Raw genomic sequence first — 21232 nt, 5'->3', positions numbered from 1 at the left:
AAGAATGAAACTGACACATGCGAGACTGGGTCAACTGATGTGAGAATCGTACATATATGATACAAATGTAATTGATTCTAACCAATAACCCTGTACAGGTACTCATTTTCAGTGGATTTGGAATATTGCATAGCATTTCTTCTATTATAGAATTACAGATTTTGTTGTATTATTTCAAGTTTGTGGATAAAAACTAACGTTCAAGACACAGATTTGTTTCCATATTTCAATAATGGTTGTTCTAAATATCAGTGAAGGAGGGTTCTAAGCAAACACTTCATAGTTTGAGTTCTTTTAAAGTATTTCTCAGTAGTTGCTCCTTTAGATTACACAAAAACATTTTTTCGGACAATGTATACATTGCACATTGTGACAGCTGAACTGTCTCAGCCCTATGCAAAAGCATGCCTTTTTGTATGTGGTGCTTTAAAGCTGCAGTATATATGTTTTTTGGCATCATTTGGTCAAAAATCCATAATCATTTTTAAGCATATTGTAATTCATAATGTTCTGAGTTGACAGTGAATCTCTGCTCCTTCTCCTGGCCCTGTGAATGATGTTTAGAAATCCAGGAGTGTGACACTGGATGTCAGCCAATCAGAGATCTTTCTACAATCAGTGTGCTCCAGAGCTGTTTTGAGCACTACTATTGGCTGCTCGACTGAAGTCAGGCACGTTCAAGGACCATCGGTAGTGAAATTGTAATGACGGATGTACCAGCAGAAGGATTAGTCACAACTGTTACACAGTAAATCAAGAGGAAAAAGGCAGACCATGGTGGAGAAGCAACAGAATAAAGGCACTGACATGTTCGGCAGGAATGGACTGCTTTGCGTCCTCGTGGATCCCAGTGACTGCAGAGGGTCCGCCCCACACATTGGTGTCAGAGAGAGGTTGATAACAGATGGGATAAATTGTGTGTAAACCAAGAGAAGCTTATTTAAGGGGAATTCATTTTACAGTGTGGATGCGGAGTTATGGATGTCACTCTGCCCTGAGCGGCTGCTGAGATCACAGCCGCTTGTGAGAGCTTGTGGTGGGGACGAGCTGACGGCAACAGCCGCTGCTCAGGCCAGTAACTAAAGTGATACATTCTCTACAAACGTGACACTTTATAATCTGCTATAATCTGGGTCACTTTATAAATCATGTTCTTAATAACCTACACTGACATGTTTATTATATACATTATTATCAAGAACGTATTATTGTATTCCTTAATCTTATTTTATTTTTATTTAATCTATTGTCTTCTATTGTTTGCTATTGCACCTTTTTTAAGCACCTGTAAGCCAAAGCAAAATTCCTAGTTGTGAATTCTGTTCATCAACAATGGCAATAAAACATTCTGATTCTGATTCATTCATGTCAGTCTCTAAAACATCAGAACAATCTCCAATAACACAAGATAAAGTCTCTACACTTGTCACTAAGTCACTATTGAGAAAAAAAGACGCTAAGAGCGTTCACAAAAGACACCGATAAGAAAGGCTAAGTTTCAGTTTCGGTTTCAAAATGGAGCGTAGGGAGGATTCTACAAACTACAGCTTTAACATTTGCCTGGTTACCTAAATCAGGGGCTATATACTGTACAACTCATGGGTATTTACTGTGTGGAGTTCCTAGAACATCAATCATTCCACCCTTTATTTGTCTTCATTCTGCTGAAACTGTGATGTCTACTGGCTTTTGTTGAAGGATTTCAGTCAAACCTCTTCTAACATTGGCTCGGCCATGTTTTGTTTTTTAAGTGTGTGTTTGTTTGTTCTCTCATCTCAGATTTGGTAATTAGAACTCTCTTAGTAGGTTTACTATTGCAACAACACATTATGAGTATGGTAAAGCTAACCTGTCTCATCATGGTCTAATCCCAGCTCATGTTTCCTATTAGTGGGCGAACAATCCAACTCTTGGTAAATTCTGCTTCACAGTCACAAGAAAGAAAAACATTGAAGAATCAAAAAGCGACAATTGCTATGAACATTTGGCCACCGTAAGCCAGTTATTCCTGAGGTTTATGGCTGAATAACTGTCTCAATGTGTAGCCTAAGTCACATGATCAACTGCCAATTGGTCCAGTGTGTGGTACCCTGAGTAAACTAGGAATGGCTTCATATAATTTGATCTAAATTTTGAATTTAGAAATCATCTTTGACACAAATTCCTACTGCAACTATGATATAGCACAATAGAACGAGCTAGTGCAATGCTACACATAGTAATTGTGAGTGAAGACAGGCCCTTCTCTGAAACTGGAATGTTCACAATAAAAACATTTGGTTGAACCTGCCATAACAATGTAAAAGAATATTTTTTATTATTGTCTATGTATTCTCTATATCGTTTCACAAAATAGTAACGTATCAGCAACTTTAGTCAAGTGTGTTTGAATTGAATGTTAAAACCTTACAATACATTTAATGAACAATGTGCAGCACATGTTTCCTTTTGTATCCCATTAGAGGATCTAAATACATATATTTTTTTAAACATAAATATGAATTAAAAGAGCCAGTAGATAAATTAATTTACTAAATGTCATTTTAAAACAAATTTGATTACAGTAAACATCTGTTTCGTGACAAATGCCACAGTCATGGGTTTCAAACACACTTTGCGGATGTGCAGGGGTGTGCAGATGTGTAGGCGCTCGAGGTTGTGGTTAATTGTGACGTTTGTGCAGGCAGCGTTCTCACCACATCCTGCATTCTGCTGTTTTTGCTTAATTCTCTGCATGTATGTAGAACCTGTTGCTAACAACTGCTTTGACCTTCTTTGTAAAATGAGAAGCAGTCATTGTAGAAGTGGAACATCGAGATATATTCTTAGAACCTCTTTTTATTTTTCTGATTTTTAATTATATATTCAATGATAAACGTGACAATACTGAAGCTAAAATATGTGAGAAGCACAAACAGAAAAATATAAACCTGTCAATGATTAAGAAGATCAAAATGCAACAGTTCTATCTTGTGGTGTGGATGGTAATAACAAAAAGGTGGTGTAAAATAAGTCTTCAGGACAACTGAGTTGCAAATAATATGACATTTATTATACAATCTGAGTCCTGAACAGGTTAAAAATGACCTGCTGAGAGCTGCAGCTGGATCAGTGGAAACTCTGAGGCTGGTCAGGGAAGGCAAAAGCATATATGCTTCAGAGGTATGTCATCCAACATATCGTTAACATTAGCTCATCACCAAATAAGGGATCTTCTTGCTCGAAACTTGGACTAAATTACAAGCCTGTCTGGTATCGGCAGATACAGTGTATATAAACTTGAAGAATACACGTTATACATCTGGTATCTTGTTTACAGAATCATCTCCACACTAAAGATCTTCCTGATAGGTCTCAAATACACAGGCTGAATAAACATTGTTGGACACTCATATGCATTTGGATAAAGTCAATTATTAATTCAGAAAGAGTATAAACCTTTAATAAGCACAATACAAGAGGAACATAATACACCTCACAACAAAAGCCATTTTAAATTCATTAAACAAGATATTTCTACTAAATGAGATCTTGTGATGCTTGTTTAGTAGCTAATTCATCCATTTCATAAAAAAATGGACTTTGCAGAATATATGAGAGAATTAATATGATCTTTTTTACAAACACCAATTGCTGTTTGTTTTCTCCAGCTTCACTTTTGTTTTCCTGCAGATGCCTGTAACACACAAATGAAACAGTTGCATGTCAATGTGAGGAACCTTTTTTCCTAACATGTTGGGTATAAATATAAATGCTGTGTCAGCACATATACTCTGTGCGTAACATATTGAAGGTAATGTTGGATTAGAAAAGGAAAACTGTGCTCAACATACCTGAAACTTCCACACCAGAAATGTGACAAATGCTCCATAGACACAGCTCTTGGTGATGAAAATGATATAGGAGAGTTTGGCATTTTGAGTGATCCTTAAAAGATTTTCTGCAGAGAATTGATAGAAAACATTTTTAAAAATTCAGATAAACACAGAACGTAGCTTTCCAGGATCAAACCTAGCCATGCAACAACTTTAATAATCTATGAAGACAAATTATTCACCTCTTTTCATGATTACCGTTGTGTTACCTGCAATTGAGACCAAAAAGAAACTCAGAAATTGTTCCTACTATGTAAAGATTCAGAAAACATTGCTTATAATTGTGTAAAAGCACACGTACCTTTAACGCCTTTGAGCGTTTTCTGATGTGTAATGGTGGTTTTACCATCAAAAAAGTTGACCTCACATTTAAAACTGTTGTCCGGGTTGTGCCACTGTTCAGCATTGACTGTCAGTCTGCTGGTGATCCTGTAGAAGCTTCCATCTTGCTGAGCAGCAGAATCCGTAGAACCTTCATGTCTATTTCCATTGATGGACCAAATCACACTGACGTGGTCTGGGTAGAAGTCAGAGGCCAAACAAACTAGGGTCTTTTTATTGGTCCTGTCACCTTCTTTTGCTGATGGTTTGAATAGCTTTACAGTGGGTGGGATGGGTTCACGTCCTGTTTCTGCAAAGTATTGTAAATATGTCACAGAATCAAAGCAGAAAGAGTTAATTTAGTGTAAACACATAAAAAACAGTGATAGCATTTTCAATTGTCTTAAAATTCTGAATTGTTTTCTTCAAATATCCCTTAGTATTGTTCCCTGTACTGCTTTTTTCATGTGATAAGAATACTTCATTGATGAGGCAAGACACAATAAAAAACTAATTTAGTTATATATGCCCATTGTCAAAAGATAAGATTTATCTTATTTGATCATTAAATGAAGCTTTTAGATCTGAATTATAAAGTGTGACTTTCATATTTTGAGAAAGTAAAAGACAAAATGTCCTTGTTGTCCTTGCTGACAGTATTTTTTCACGCTGAAAATTTCTCCTAAATACCATTTGCAATTCAACAGCAAGACACAGGCTGTCAGGGCTTTTAAATCATTTTTTTTATTAGCGTTTTTTTTTTTTATTTTTTTTTTAATCTTAGCTTTATAAATGTATTTTTGACCTGAATGTCATTTTACACTGAAAACTACAGTAATGGTATTTAGAGGTGTATTTTGTATTATGAGAAGGTATCCTCAAGAATTATATTTCCCTTAAATTATTAATTGATGTAAAATTATATTCCATCAATTTCTAAGAGTTAAGGTCATGATTTCACTTCACATTTTATAGTGACTGGAGTCCATTATTCTATTTATACAGGAAACCAATCAGATCACAGTATTACAGTAAAGCACAAATATCTCTTTAATATATACCTATTTACAGCTGTGATCAATTTAAATAAACTGACCTGTTTTCAATGTGTCAAACTGCATTATGCACAAAATTAAAACTTAAATACAGTCAAACTAGAGGTGAACTTAAAGGCACCATTTACACCACCCAGTTGTTTGTAAGAAAAACTCCTTGTTTTTCCCATTTAAACTCATCATAATACATCATTATTACAAGTATTCTGACTAGCAAACAGATCTTTTGTTAAAGACTCAAACTTAATCTGAGTTGTTTGTCATAGTAAACACATGTAAGTTACCGTACTCTTGATGTAAATTCTGTCTATGACAGGTTAAATATATATTGTGAATGTTTAACATATTTCTTGAAAATGTAAATCTATCAAATAAAACTGAAAACCAAATATCTCTGGTTTTTGGATGGTATTTTCTTACCTAAAACAGTGAGTTTACTTCCAGCTCCAAAGTATGCCACACTATAGGAGCACAGAGACTTTCAGCTGGTTTAAAATACACCTGTGTTTAACATTCTCTGTCTGTGAAAAGACTTTGATCCCGACAGACTTTGCTGTGTAAAGATTTTGTATTGTTGTAATCTACATCCTAAAATAAATTTAACGTTTTGACATATGATATTTAAGTACAAATGTTCTTACTTCATGAAGGGCTTCTGCAACAATAACACGACATTTGCTCCTTGCTTAAAATAAAACTTTTCTCTTTTCTTTAGAGATTGTCTTCCAGATTTCCAAAGGAATAATATAAGACACTTATCAAGTGGAGATTTTCACTCAAACAGATTTGTACAAAAAAAATATTTTTAAGGCTTCAATATATCAGTTTTCTTGATATATTGTAACAATGAAACTAGTTGTTAAACTTACTAAATAGACAGTTTTGTGCCCAGGCCAAAATAAGATTTGTACTTACAGTATTCAAGGTTAACAACAAAAGGCAGTGAGTTTGCAAACAATAGATTAGGATTCGTTGTGTGATTTTTTCTGTTAATATTGCAAACTTTTAAACAGCATTGATTTAAAGTTGAATGCGTCTTACCTAAAACACTTAGTTTCGTTCCTCCACCAAAGTAAGCTACATCAGACCAGCTCACAGTTCACCAAATCAATACACAAACAACCTACGATACAGCCTTGATGTTTAATCATATTACTGTATCCGTCAAGCATTATTACAGAATTTCCCTCAAACATATACTTACCCAAAACACCTATTTTAACTTGATTCTTTTAAAACATGCAAAATAAGAAACAAAAAACTACCAGAGGTCAAACTATTCTTTTTTTTTTCTCCTTTTTTTTTTACTTGTATTGTTCTCACTTACCTAAAACAGTAAGTTTAGTTCCTTGTCCAAAGTATGCTGGATTAAAGGTGTCACAGTGTAGAAGTATAATGAATGAAACCTGTTTACCAGTGTTATCTTTAAAAATAAAATCACACCAAGCTAACTAATGCTATGACTAAATGGAGATATTATTATTAGAACGTATTAAAGCAAATATTTACCTAGAACAGTCAGTTTGGTTCCTTTTCCAAAGTATGCTGGAAGATAGTTGTCACAGTGTAGAAGTATAATGAATGAAACCTGTCTACTACAGTTACTTTTAAGAATTCTCACACTAAGCTCACAAATGTTCTGATGAAATTATATTGCAATGTATTAAAGTAAATATTTTACCTAGAACAGTCAGTTTGGTTCCTTTTCTAAATAATGCTTTGGTTAGATAGTCACAGTGCAGGAGGACTGAGCATGGATTTATGCTGATTAATCATTTGATAATTCCAACACTGTCTAAAATAGAAAGACCGTATAATATTACAGCATTAAAACAATAATTACCTAAAACGGTCAGTCTGGTTCCTTGGCCGAAGTAAGCAGGCTGAGTATAGCTCACAATGTTGGGAACTTTGCTAAATATGGCATTTTTTATCACAGCAAATTGTTGTTTATGTTATAAAACAACATTTAGATCATTTTAACACAAACTGATGGGAGAGAGCACTGACTTACCCAAAACAGTGAGTTTTGTTCCTTTTCCAAAGTATGCCACTGATCCATAATCACACTGACAGACACTTCACTAAAAAGCCATAAAACACTTTGATTCCTTCTTTGTCAGACACAAGCAAATAATCCAGAGGAAAACTAGAGTTCAAACATGCAGGTCCAGCCAAATTAAATCCATGTGTAGTTTAATGTTGTCAAATCGAGTGAATAAATGTCCAAATGCTCCTTTGCATTAAAAATGATCCTTTTAAAGCAGTAATCCAGCTGAGTTTGGTTAATGGACAAAAGTTCTGCTTTGCCAGCAGGTCCCCCCATCCTAGAAACCCTCATATTATAACTTTTCACTCCAACAAGCCTCCCTGACTGCATGTGAAGTCTAAACAGGAGGTTTACCAAAGAGGAGGTTTTTGTACAGCGTCTCTATGGGTTTGTATCACCGTGGCCCCCAGTCCCCACAATGATAAAACATTACACAAAAACGTACTTTGTCTCTCTTCCCTTCACACGGGTTCTCCGTATCTCAGCCTCCATCTGAGAGCAGCTGTGCAGGCTGACTCTAATCTACCCGCTGCTATTTCTGTCATAGCGAAGAAGCATCAACAAAGGGTAGAGGAAACTGGTGTCACACTGTTTTAGTACAAAATACGTCAGAGTAAGAGCTTTTCTGGTCACCTTTTTTCATCTAAACACTGAAGCCCTGCCTCATCCTTTAGATTCAGAGGTGAAAGTAACAGATTACAAGTAATCACGTTACGTTTTAAAAGAAGTAAAGTAATTACTTGCATTTCTACATCCAACCATTACTGAGTAAATTATAATATTTTGTGATATTTTTTTTAATTTCCATTTTATTGAACATAATCCATATGTTCTTCGTCGTGTCATTTCTGACCACTGAGGGTTGAACGCCGGCTATTACAACTGAATTTGGCTATTGGTTGAATGGTAAGCTCTTGAAACCCCTGCGTCATCACTTTAACTGTTGGCCCCGCCTCTCCTATAAAGCCTGACACCCGCCTCCTTGCAAACTGTAGTGAGTAGGTTTGATTGACACCTCAAATGACCTCTGTGTGGCAAAAGAGTCCGCACTGTCGGACTCGCTCATGTTTAGCTCGTTAGCTAGCAGTTGTGATGGGTTTTGAATCTGTGTGCGGGGACGGAGGGGAGGGGGCGGTTAATCAAAGTAACTGGGCGTGTCTTACTGCTACAGCAGTAACGCCCATAATCAAGGCTTTTTTTAATTTCCCTCCTAGTGGCAGCTCAGCAGAAGGCAGGGGTTTATTACCCTTTAAGTTTATACATGAGATGTTTACTGTACGCAAGAGAACCGTGACAAGATCTGTTACCAAAAATAAACGTTGGGGGTAAAAGTAGTAACTCTTACCTTGAGTACTATGTAATAAAGCTACTTTTTACTTGTACTTGAGTATTTTATGTGTAACCAGGCGGTTAAAGTGTTGTAGTTTCCCACCGTCATATACCCCGTGAACGCATCATCTCCGTCTACCAGATGTTTTCTTAACCGCACCCCCTTAGAAGGATTATAAGCAGGTGTGCACGCCGTAGCATCTGCGTGTTTGGGGCTCCTAGATTGTACTGTTAGGTGCTAAATGTGAATATTAGTCTTTTCAAACTTTTTTAGTATTAATGTACTCAATAAATTATTGCTGCCCTGTCACTGGGTTAGGCTATCATTGGAGTTTGCATTGAGGGGAAAATGCTGCTCTTTTGAGGCGCCCTGAGCCCCTGTGGGAACCGAGTTTCCAAGTATTGAAGGTAGTTATTGTCTTACTGATTCTTTATTGAGTGTTGATGTTCAGGAAGCTAATTATTATGTTTTTTATACAGTTGGCCGCTGCTGCTGTTCGAATAAGCTCTCAAATCATGTTTACTAAACGTAGCACCATGCGCTTTAACTGCATGAAGTGAGGTGTAGCTGATTAGTTTGATTTTGCCCATCTTTGTCTAATGTTTGGGTTATTTTTGGTTGAGTTACTAACCTTAAGTTTGTTAATATTTTCACTTTCTAAACTTCAGCTTGTTTGGTAAAGTTTTGTTGGTGTTGAAAGTTTATTATATTTTTGTATGATTGTTGAAGATAAATAAAATAACGTATATTTTGCTACCACTTTGGCCTCATATTCATATTCTTGCCAGACTAATGCGGTGATATTTAATTCACAAAAAGGAAACCCCTGCCATCCCATTGGTTACATGTGTATGACTTACTTTTACTTGAGTACCATTTAAATCAAGTAACAGCACTTCTACTTGAGTAAGATATATCAGTACTCTTTACACCTCTGTTTAGAATAATCTTCTTCTAACGTCAAATGTGTCTACAGTATATACAAATCTGACCAGCATGTTAAAATATAACTTTAAACATTGTTTTGAAATTGTGTAGCAGTGTAGTCTTTTTTAGCAAGACATATTTCATTTAAATTAACAATAGGAAATATCTTTTCTACACTTAATTTAAATAACATTTGTTGACATGTGGCTTGAATTTTCATTCATTTCATTCTTCAAAAGGGTTTGTGGCTCCTAATGCTTTCTTTTCTGTTGGAAACGGGTCCAAATGGCTCTTTGACTGATAAAGGTTGCTGACCTCTGGGTTAGGTGGAGGGATCTAGTGGGGTTATGTATTAGGTGCATTGATCATTTTTTCTTGATGAAGCCCCCTGAAATGTTCTGGACCGATTCGGTTTGGAATAGGGAATCAAAGGCCGGGAACGGGCTGGCGCATGTTACTTAGGCTTCTCTGTTCCATACACCATTTATCAAATAAGTTTGTGAAGGTGTATCAGTGTCAGAGTGTATGTAATATGTTCAGAGCACAGTACTAGGTAGACTGACTGCAGTCAGTCACCATCATGCCTGCTTGACAAGCCCTAGAGATAGACTATGTGAAGGTAGGTTAGGGTTAACGTTAAGGATAGGGTAACAATGAAACTGAATGACAGCCTTCATGACACCATATTCATGCTAATGACAGGACATTAGGTTTATACATAAAGCATCAAGTAAAGTGTTACCACACTTTCTATATAATAACACAATCATTAGATCCAGATGTTGTGGAATAGCGCGACATCTAACGTCTTTTTCATTCTAATCCCATTTCTCCCTGCCTGTCTCTGTTCCTGAGTTCATCTCTTTGACAATGTATCAGCACCACTATATGTCAGGATTCCCAAGATGGCAGGTTATTTATGAATTTTTTTTTTTCCCATCCAGCAATGAAAAAACAAGATCTCTTATATTTGGCCTGAGCTGTAAAGGGTGAAACCAAGAGTAGTCTGTGAGGTTCTGCAATTGGGAAAAAAGTATTAATTAAGTCTGAAGTAGTGTTTTTTTTTTTTTACAAGTCAATGACTATAATTTTTAAGTTGGTCTCGTCATCCGTACCTACTCTTTTCTGTACATCGTTGCAGAGGATGCTGGAGCCTATGCCAAGTGACACAAAGCATAAAATAGTATAATCCCCACACCAATACTGCTAGAGGCAGCAACGCTTACCTGTACGTCTCAGAGTGACCCATGGGTTTAAGCTGATGTGAAAATTTCCTGGAATTTTCTGTTTTACTGTCAGAACAACTTTTGACAAGTAAAGAAAAAATGTCACCAGATAAACTAGCACACCCAGTCAAACCACAGCATGCGTTCCATGTCTTTACTAACACCGTTATATGAACAGCTGCCTGCTCTGTGTGCATCACTGTGTTGGGCTGCACAGTAATAGGTGCTGCTGTCACTCAGACGGGTGTCACTAATTTCAAGAGTAAAGCTGTTTTGTTTGTCTTTGTGGGTCGATGTAAAACGCCCATTTATTTTATCATATTCACTAGTGAGAAACTCCAATGGTGCTCCATAGTGGTTTTGTCTGTACCAATACATGACATAGCTGCTCATAGTGAATGAACGACCCAGACTACAGTTCAAGGTTATGTCGCTTCCAAGGGGAGATATCTGATCTTCGGTCTGTAGAATGACAACAACACTGAGACCTGCAGGAAACAGAGGATAATGTTAAACTGTGGTTAGTCAATGAGAGAAGCAGCATATTGATAATAATCCATCATAAACTGAACCACCTGAGTGTAGAAGGATTGACAGACACAGGACTGTGATCTGCATGATAGCAGTGAGCTGTGTTCAGCTGTGAGAGAGAAAAGCTCTCTGCATAGAGGAAACATAGTGACATAGTGACAGCACGTGATTGGACAGATGAATGTAAAACCCCTTTAGGAAGTTTTGAAGGTGAAGACTCATGATTCAGTTTGGTTCAGTTGTATTTGTTTGAGGATTTTTAAAATGTCATTAATTGTTTCACATATTAATCCACAGTGTGTCCAGCCAGTTGTTTATGGACACTGTCACAGACTGGTTTGCGTGGGATGAGTTTGATTATATGAACATTTCAAATGACACATATTCATATGTTACACACAACCTTATTGTGTGTAACATTAAGCTGTTCTGCACAGTGCCATTTCCACTTGTCTTTAATTGAATGGGATTGGAAATGGATTTTGTCTAATGGATTTAAGATATTTTGAGTGATGTGAGATTCCTCCACCATTCTTCTGCGTATTTAAAGACCAATGAATATGATGTGGAAAACACACCATATTCATTTGACATTTGAATCAAGAATTGGTTATTATTTGCAAAAAACATTGTTTTATCAAACCTATGGGTTACTTGAAAATAAATCTGATATAATCAACCAATTATTAGATAATTGAAAATAAACACATTTTCACAATGCCTGACTATCTACGAAAAGAAAATATCAGTAAACTGACAACTAAAGCTTGCATGTTCGTCTTTATTTTCTTTCCTGCTCATTTATCTGGAGGATTATTATTGTGGTATGATTAAGTCTCCTACTTCTTTGACTAGATGTGGAGGCTGGTTCATTTTTACAGAAAAGGAAAAAATTTGAAAAGGAAGTAAAACCAGACAAGTAAGCGCAATGCAATTTAATTGCCAAACCGTTAAGTAACTCTATACACACTACGGAAGATTTTTGTTTTTTTATGTACAATACAAATATTTATCTTCATGTGATAGTCTACAACACACTCAAATATCAACTTCAAAGTCTGTTGAAGACATGAGCTGGACGCCCGTGCTCTAGTTGACTTCATGTATCGAAACGCAATGTCAATGTAAACTCTATGAACAATATTATTGGTCTTGTTTGTAAGAATTTTTAATTATTTTTTCCATCCCACACCACAAAGCAACCCTTACTCACGCTAAGAGGCTGTTTGTTTTTTACTTAAAAAAAAAAACTTCACTTCATAGAAGAGATAGTGTTCACCACCTGTATTGATTCATATGGAATAAGTAAACCAGGCCTTCCAGTGCTTTACTTTGTGCACTGTAACACAATCATGTTTGAATAGAGAAGGTCAGAGCCTATGCCCATGGAAGGACAAGTACAGCGAAAAACTGAAAACAGCCCCAAAACAAAATATTTGATTGGACAATGTGTGTAGTCATCCAGGTACAATTTGACCAACATCCAAATCATTCATCACAAAAATTACAAAATAATGTAAAGAAAAGAGTTGTACATTTGTATTTGATGTGTGATGCAAAAAAACATGGTTTGCAAACAACAATGACAAAAATAATGTGTTTTTGAAGAGCAATAACCCTTTATACATGTATTACGTGTGTGAAGGGTTATTAAAACAATAATTACATTAAAACCACTTTTATTGTCATACGTGCTTTCACCCCATAAGGGCCTTGGTCACATGAGGACCAACATTGGATTCAAACCAGCAACCCAGTGGTTACTTAACTGCCTCCTTTTGCCACAACTTCCCACTGCTCACTGCATCCAGTCAAACCACAGAATGCGTTCCATGTCTTTACCAACACTATGTGAACAGCTGCTGCTCTGTGTGCATCACTGTGTCGGCTGCACAGTAATAGGTGCTGCTGTCTCTGAGACGGATGCCACTAATTTCAAGATTAAAGATGTTTTGTTTAGCGTTGATGGTTGATGTAAAACGCACATTTGTTTCCTTGTATTCACTAGTGAGAAACTCCAATGGTGCTCCGTAATGGTTTTGTCTGTACCAATACATGACATAGCTGCTCATAGTGAATGAATGACCCAGACTACAGTTCAAGGTCATGTCGTTTCCAAGAGGAGATATCTGATCTTCGGTCTGTAGAATGACAACACTGAGACCTGCAGGAAACAGAGGATAATGTTAAACTGTGGTTAGTCAATGAGAGAAGCAGCATATTGATAATAATCCATCATAAACTGAACCACCTGAGTGTAGAAGGATTGACAGACACAGGACTGTGATCTGCATGATAGCAGTGAGCTGTGTTCAGCTGTGAGAGAGAAAAGCTCTCTGCATAGAGGAAACATAGTGACATAGTGACAGCACGTGATTGGACAGATGAATGTAAAACCCCTTTAGGAAGTTTTGAAGGTGAAGACTCATGATTCAGTTTGGTTCAGTTGTATTTGTTAGAAGATCTTTAAAATGTAATTTATTGTTTTACATGTTACTTCACAATGTGACCAACCAGTTGTTTATGGACAATGTCACATACTGGTTAGCAGTGATGTGCAGTCAGGTTAGGCAAGGTAGGCAGTGCCTACCCAAGGGTGAATTGATATTTTGATTATTTGTCTTAATTATAATATAATTATAAATAATTTATTCTTCAATTTCCAATAGCCTACAGTACCTATAAGTATGAAAGTGTCAGCATTATGTGCTTTTCATAACCCAAATCGCTAAACATCGCTATTTGCTAACCGCTGTAAGGCAGGAGGAGGCCACACCCCTTCTCAAAGGCACATTGCTGCTCTGCCTCCGTTCCCATAGCGTGTTTTTATGTGTTTGTGCATGCGGTCAGTTCCCCAAGATGACAACCATTTACGTCTAAAGGCAGCTCTCTACGCTGCCTTTAGACGTAACCGCGCTATGCTAAACGCTATACCTAAGTTCACAGTGCATTAGTGAATTGATATCACGTGACCGCTGCTGTTACGTTCTCTAGCGAGTGGGCAGGATAACACTACAGGCAGGATGACAGCGCTAGAGACGATAAAGAAACTTTTTTTTGAGGAAAAACGACAGCTTTTTAAATAGGAGACCAACACCTGAGCTACCAGACCTTCAGCAAAGGTAAGGTCAGAAAATTGTTGGTACTTTCTAAAGTGAATGGTAGCATTGGCTCTGTGGATGCGACTCACTCAGGCTCTTCCGAGTTGTCATTTTCTCTATGTTTCTGTGTTTACAACACAAACAATAGATGTGCTGCTGTGTTATGAGATATATCTTGTTGGGAGAGTATGGAGGCTATATTAAATAATTGTTTATGTTTCTTTAATGGTGTTTTACGATGTTGATTTTGTTAGATGGCTAAATACTTCATGTTCATGTGGCTCTTGTTGGGTTTTTTCTTTATTATGAATTTTATATTTTGATAAGCGCATTGAGATGACTTTGTTGTAAATTGCACTATACAAATAAAGTTCAATTGAATTGAATTGAATTAACACTTGCCAGCAGAAACATATGAAATTTTCATTGGCGTTGACATTGGTGGTCTCGATTTGGAACGCCCTGCCTACCCACGGCACGTCACTGCTGTGGGATGTGCTTGATCATATGAACATTTTAAATGACATTAGGGCTGCAGCTAAAGATTATTTTATTAGTCGAGTATTCTATCAATTATTCTGGTGATTAACAGTGGGCACATGTCTTTAACAATCATATTCAGAATGCTGTCTGTGAACTCAGCAGCTTGCACAGTTGAACATGATGGAGACCAAATTAAGAGGGACGTGTTTCGCGAAGCATTTACCTAACGCAAGACAACATCTACAGCATAGATTACTGTATTATTTCTGATCTTTATAATAATGCATTAGATTTAATAAACGACTGATTTAATCAGAGACACTCAAAGCACTTCACAGAATTAAGGCATTATTCTTGGTTAGCGGCTAAGCTGCCCTGGGGCAGACTGACAGAAGCACAGCTGCCATTCATACTAGGCAATGTGGGTAAAATGTCCTGCCAATGACAGATACTATTGACTGACCCCCACTGTGGCACCTGGAATTCTCAATGATCTCCCATCCAACAACGAACCAGGCCCAGACCTGCTTAGCTTCTAAAATCTAACTAGATCTGGAAATGACAGGCTGGTATGGGAACATGACACATTTTAATAGTGTAGTTGTTCTGAAAGGCAAAAATAACAGCTTACAAGTTCTCATGTAACTGTAATTGAGTAGCTTTTATGGGTACTTGTACTTTTTGAGTATATTTCTAAATCAGAAATTTGTACTTGTACTTGTACTTGAGTACATTTAAAAAAAAAAGTAAAGAAATTTGTTACATTTCTTTACTGAGTTAAATTATTGTTTTTTTTGTTTTAAAATGATCAATGAACATTGCGAAACTACAAAAAATGAAAAGACCAAACAACAATCAAATGCATCACTTCATAGCCGACCATCCAGATTAAACGTAATGCATCGCACCAAAACAGCATTGAATGGAGGTTATTTCAGAGTTCATAAATGGAGCTATAATCTTTTTTTATTATTTTGAATTGAATTTATTGGTGTTTTTTTGTTTTAAAAAGAATTGTACATTTTGACATACATTTTATTTCATACAGATGCGTTTGTGGAAAATGAATTAAGTTCCAATTGTGCAAGATTTCATCTCTTCCTTTATAAGTTTATAAATGAGATGTTTATTGTATGCAAAGGAACTGTGGCAAGATTTATTACCAAAATTAAACGTGGAGTGTTAAAGTAACTAGTAACTTTTACTTTGAGTAGTTTTTAATTGTTTTTTTGTTTGTTCTTGAGTATTTTATGTATGACTTACTTGTACTTGCACTTGAGTACATTTTCAATTAAGTAACAGTACTTCTACTTGATTTACACCTCTGGTTGTGCTGACTTAAGAAAAGTCCAAAAAAGGAGAGTTTTCTTAAGTAAAAAAACATTAATGACAGGACTATCCATAATAATTGTTATTATTGTGGGTTTGTTTTGTTTTTGTTGGATTACTGTAATCCTCACTTTACTAGCTTTTCAGGCAACATATATACTGTGGGCTGTGCTGCCATCTGTTGACAGAAGCTGCTCAGTTTACATCTTCTATTGGGAAGTCAGACAAAAAAAAAAAATCTGAGTTCTTCATGCCATGATTTTTCTATTCTAATTTAGGATTGCTTGGAAGTCTGACCTTAGAAGTAAATATGAGTAATGGCTGCACACAAAATAATAAGTAACTTAATAAGGATTTTTCACCATGTACTTCCATGTATCTGTAGGTAGCAGTTAGTATTATTCAGGCAATGATCCTTTATTGATATTGTTCATAGGCTGATAAACATTAAACTACAACTTTGCTGAAGGTAAAACACATCATTGTTTATTAAAGAAAACCGTTCTGTCAGTTCACCACAATAGGATGTCAGTAAATAACAGGGACAACACAAGTCTATTGATTAGTGAGTCATTGATTGGTGTTATGATTATGTATATTACTACAAGTCAACAAAGATAAACACTAAAGTCTTTCTGAAGCAGATAATCCAAAGATCATGTAAAACCTAAATATGTAGATCTGCATACACAGAACCAGGAAGGGGCTGATTTAAGTTTGAGCCAAAAATACACATTCGATACATTATTATGTATATATATATATATATATATATATATATATTTTTTATGTGTAAGGCGATTCATGTTTTTTAAAAATAAAAAAATTAGATAATTAATACACTAATCAAAATATTTTGAAATATATTAAATTAAGGTTACTTTCTGAATCAGATCATAGTTGATTGTAGTTTTATGTATCTATACATTTGTTTCTAAATAATAACACTAATGTATCCTTTATTAATCACCGTAGCAAAACCATAGTGAAATTCTTTCTCTGCTTTTAACCCATTTTCCCCGAGGGGTAGCAGTGGGCTCTTACAGTGTAGCACCCAGGGAGCAGTTAGGGTTAAGGGACTTGCTCAACATCTCACATGATGGTCCAAGTGGGATTCAAACCAGTGACCCTCTGATTACAAGCCCGCTTCCACTGCCTGAACTTTAACAAAAAGACATGTTACAAAAAGACCCATACATTAAAAAAATCATGAATTTAAAGAATATGAAATGATAAGCAACTCATTATGGTCTGCATTTAATCCTGCAATGAATGATACTGTGATTCTTCATGGATGTTGAGATTCATACATGAACAAGAATAAGGAAATCAGCATCTTTCAGGCTTTCATGACAACATCTAACACTTTCTGGAGTTGTTGCACAAACCAGTCATTGTGGATTTGTCCTCAGTGTGTTTTTGTCACAGTCCAGGGCTTGACACAGCACTGTGCAAAGCTGGCAGCACACAGATAGAAAGCTTCATCTCTCTCCTGAATCCTGGATATGGTGAGGGTCCACTGCTTTTTGCTCAGCCTCACCGCCTGATACCCAGATTTATACTCATCTTCATAGTAAGCTGTGCCAGCTACTACGCTGGCCATCATCTGAATGGTTCCACCTTTCTGTTGTTTATACCAGTAAAGGTATTCATATTCTGTGTCATTCTGATAACAGTTTAATTCTATTGAATTATTTAAATGGCTGAAGATGTAACGAGGCCACTGAGTGATCAAAATACACTCAGACACACCTGAAACACAGAGAGGAGGAAAAGTTACAAACTTACATAGTGAACAATACATGTCCAGAAAAGACTTTGAAATTCAATGAAAAATATGGCCAAATATGTAATTAAGCAATGTTTAATTTTGTGTATAGTTGTTCCTCTTACCTGCAGCCCAAAGAATGAAGAAAGTGTGCCAGGTGAGACTCATTTTCAGTGTGAACTAGACACTAGTCACTGAGTGATCCAACTGATGGTGACTGTTGACAGGAAATAACGTCACTAAGTCTCTGACGTGTGAAGTGCATCAAAGTCAATACTTTGGGATCAAAAATGACTGGAAGTAATAATTTAATCCATCACAACATGTTCATAATGTTCTTTGTTCTTTATACAAAAATAAAGGTTCAATCAGTGAAAAACTGTATTGTTTGTTCTAATGTCAGCATACATGGAAACATGCTGACATTTTCACTGTTTCATTGTCATTTCATAAAGATTCCAACCATGTGGGAACATGTGTGACAAAGAAGTGTTTGTTTCTGTATCAATAAATCGTTAAACCAATTTCCTGCAGGTGCAACATTGTGGCAGTGATATAACAGATATTTGAAATTGAACCAGTAAATATTAACTGTTATATGTGACTGTAGGTATGTTCTCTGTAGAGTCTTACTTCACATTTTCTACACACATACACATTACTACAGAGTAGAGTCTGTAGAGTATGTAGAGTACACACACATTACTTCACATTTACATGGACTTTTTACTTCTTAATGAAACGTGGTTGAATGATGGTGATACTATTCTCAATGAAAGCGCGACACAAGACTTTATTTATTTCAATAAGTGTCGTACTTGCAGGAAAAGTAGTGGAGTTGCCGCCATCTTTAAATCAATATTTCAGTGCAAAGAAATAACATTTGGTGATTTTATCTCCATTGAATATATGTTGTTCTAAATAAAGTGTGATTCAAGAGTTCTGTTTTTAGTTGTTTACAGACCCCTAAAATATTCTGGACAATTCATGGATGAGTTTTATGAACTGCTGTCAGTTCTATGCACTGAATACAGTTTTTTAATAACAACAGGTGACTTTAATATTGATGACAATAACATGGACAATACTGCCAAAGAACTGTATGCTTTAATGGACACTTTTGGTCTTATACAACATGTGACTGGTCTGACACATACTCAAGGTCACACTTTGGATCTGATTATCTCTGAAGGTGTTGATATCTCTGCTTTTGATGTAAGAGACTTTGGTCTATCTGATCATTTCTGTGTCTTTTTGACCTAGAGACTGTAACATTTGTTCCCCCAACTTATGTGTTTAAAGAAAAGGTACATAAATGACAACACATGTGCACTGTTTATGGACGACATAGCAATGACACCAACCTTGAGTGCTGAGACAGTTGATAATATTTTGGATGAATTTAATACAAAAGTCTATAATGTCATAGATGTGGTGGCCAATCAAAACTAAGAGAAAGACCAAACACACAGAAAACACCTTGGAGGAGGACTGAGATAATGCAGAATTTGAAATCTGACTGTAGAAGAGCTGAGCGTAAATGGAGATCAACAAAACTCCAAATTCATCTAGAACTGTACAAAACAAGTCTGCATAAATTCAAAGATGGCGTGTTCAAAGCAAGGCAGCAATACTTTTCTGAAATGATTGCTAAAAATGTCAACAACTTTCGCACATTGTTTTCTGGAATTTAAAAGCTCAGGTTTTTGTTTTCATCACAGCACAGAAACTGTTCTTATCAAAGTGATCAATGACATAAGGTTGAACACTGATTCAAGAAAAGTATTTGTTCTCATTCTATTGGATCTAAGTGCTGCATTTGACACTGTAGACCATACAATTTTGTTGCACAGATTGCAAACATGGGTTGGACTAAATGGTAAAGTAATGCAATAGTTTAAGTCCTACTTGGAGGAGCAAAGATACTTTGTAAGCATTGGAAACTTTGAATCTGACAGATTACAAATGTCCTGTGGGGTTCCTTAGGGCTCTGTTCTTGGATCCCTTCTGTTTAGCCTTTATATGCTTCCTTTAGGACAAATTTTACAAAACCGTACGGTTGATTATTAGAGCTACGCAGATGACACACAACTATATCTATCACTGAACCCAGATGACTATGATCCCATGAGGTGTTGTGACTGCTTTGAAAAAGTAAACTGCTGGATGAGTGAAAATGAAAATTGAGAGGGAGATGTTGATGATTTAAACTGATGTAACTGATGATTTTAAATGTTTTCATTGATTTTAAGCTGTTGTTTTCTGTTATAACACAAAGCAACATATTGAGTTGCTTTGTGTATGAAATGCGTTATACAAATAAATTTGCCTTGCCTTGCCTTATGGATTTTTAATGTTAGAGAAAACTGTGAGAGCCTATACTGTGCTGACTTATTAGGATACAGTCCCATAGCTAAGAGGTTTCCTGCTGATGTGTGCTTATCTGTAGAATCATTATGAAGGTTTTTGTAACACACAGTCACTCTTTCTGTGACTGTGCGCCTTGCTGCACCAAAATATACCCCTCTGTCCTCAGGTCTCAGGTCCAGGAGGTGAAGAAGTGCTTCCTTTTCTCCATCTCCACTCACATTAAAACGGTCCACGAAAGGCTGCTCAACAGTTGGGCCTTTATAATACATGTAGGCAATGAGAATGAGGGCAGTGTCGCCTGGTGAGCGCCGATACCAAAGAATAGTATCATAACTTGAGATTTTGTGGGAGAAAGTCAGGCTGACTTTACTGTTTGGTTTGCTCAGCTGTTCTTTTGGACTCTGAGACACTAGTTTGTCATTAACTGAGTAAACCCCTTCAAAGAGAAAAAACAACATTATTAGGTAATGATTCAAGAAGCAAATAAAGAACATGATGACAATGCTGGTATAGTGAATATTCTGTGTCCTGCTTTAATTTCACAAAATAAAACATTTCTAAAGTGTCAATAATACCTTCAGTCCAGATCACAGTGAAGATGGATATGATGAAGTGAAAGAGTTTCATGTTGAGTGTTGGAAAACGACTCATGTACCAGAGGCTTTTGAACAGAAGGTAAAACAGGAAGCAGTGAAGGTACACGAGGTGTGTTCACAGGATCTATGCTTCTGCTTCACCTCGTCAACAGATGAGTTATTGTCCAATGAAATAAAGCCACTCTGTATAAATCTTTATGACATCACCTGACCACCCTGAATGTAAAATAATAAAAGTCACTTTTTTCAGAGACGAGCTTTGATGTAAAT

The 21232-nt window shown here is 36.2% G+C and overlaps 2 gene segments (V, D, J or C); both read right to left on the bottom strand.

Moving 5' to 3' along the window:
- Window positions 1–18185, bottom strand: part of LOC114456123 (T-cell receptor beta-2 chain C region-like) — a 297915-nt gene extending 279730 nt beyond the window's left edge. The window contains 2 exon segments of the C gene segment in view: window positions 17677–17980; window positions 18122–18185. Coding sequence covers window positions 17677–17980; window positions 18122–18164 — 347 coding nt within the window.
- On the bottom strand, window positions 3031–13648 carry LOC114456122 (T-cell receptor beta-1 chain C region-like). The segment is given in 7 exon segments: window positions 3031–3676; window positions 3834–3940; window positions 4058–4084; window positions 4177–4506; window positions 7266–7320; window positions 13196–13479; window positions 13567–13648. Coding segments are annotated over 7 exon segments (870 nt in total).
- Window positions 18186–21232: the final 3047 nt, after the last annotated feature.

This window comes from Gouania willdenowi, chromosome 22 (assembly GCF_900634775.1).
Source record: "Gouania willdenowi chromosome 22, fGouWil2.1, whole genome shotgun sequence".
NCBI lineage: Eukaryota > Metazoa > Chordata > Actinopteri > Blenniiformes > Gobiesocidae > Gouania > Gouania willdenowi.
This window is presented reverse-complemented; position numbering and strand designations above follow the sequence as displayed.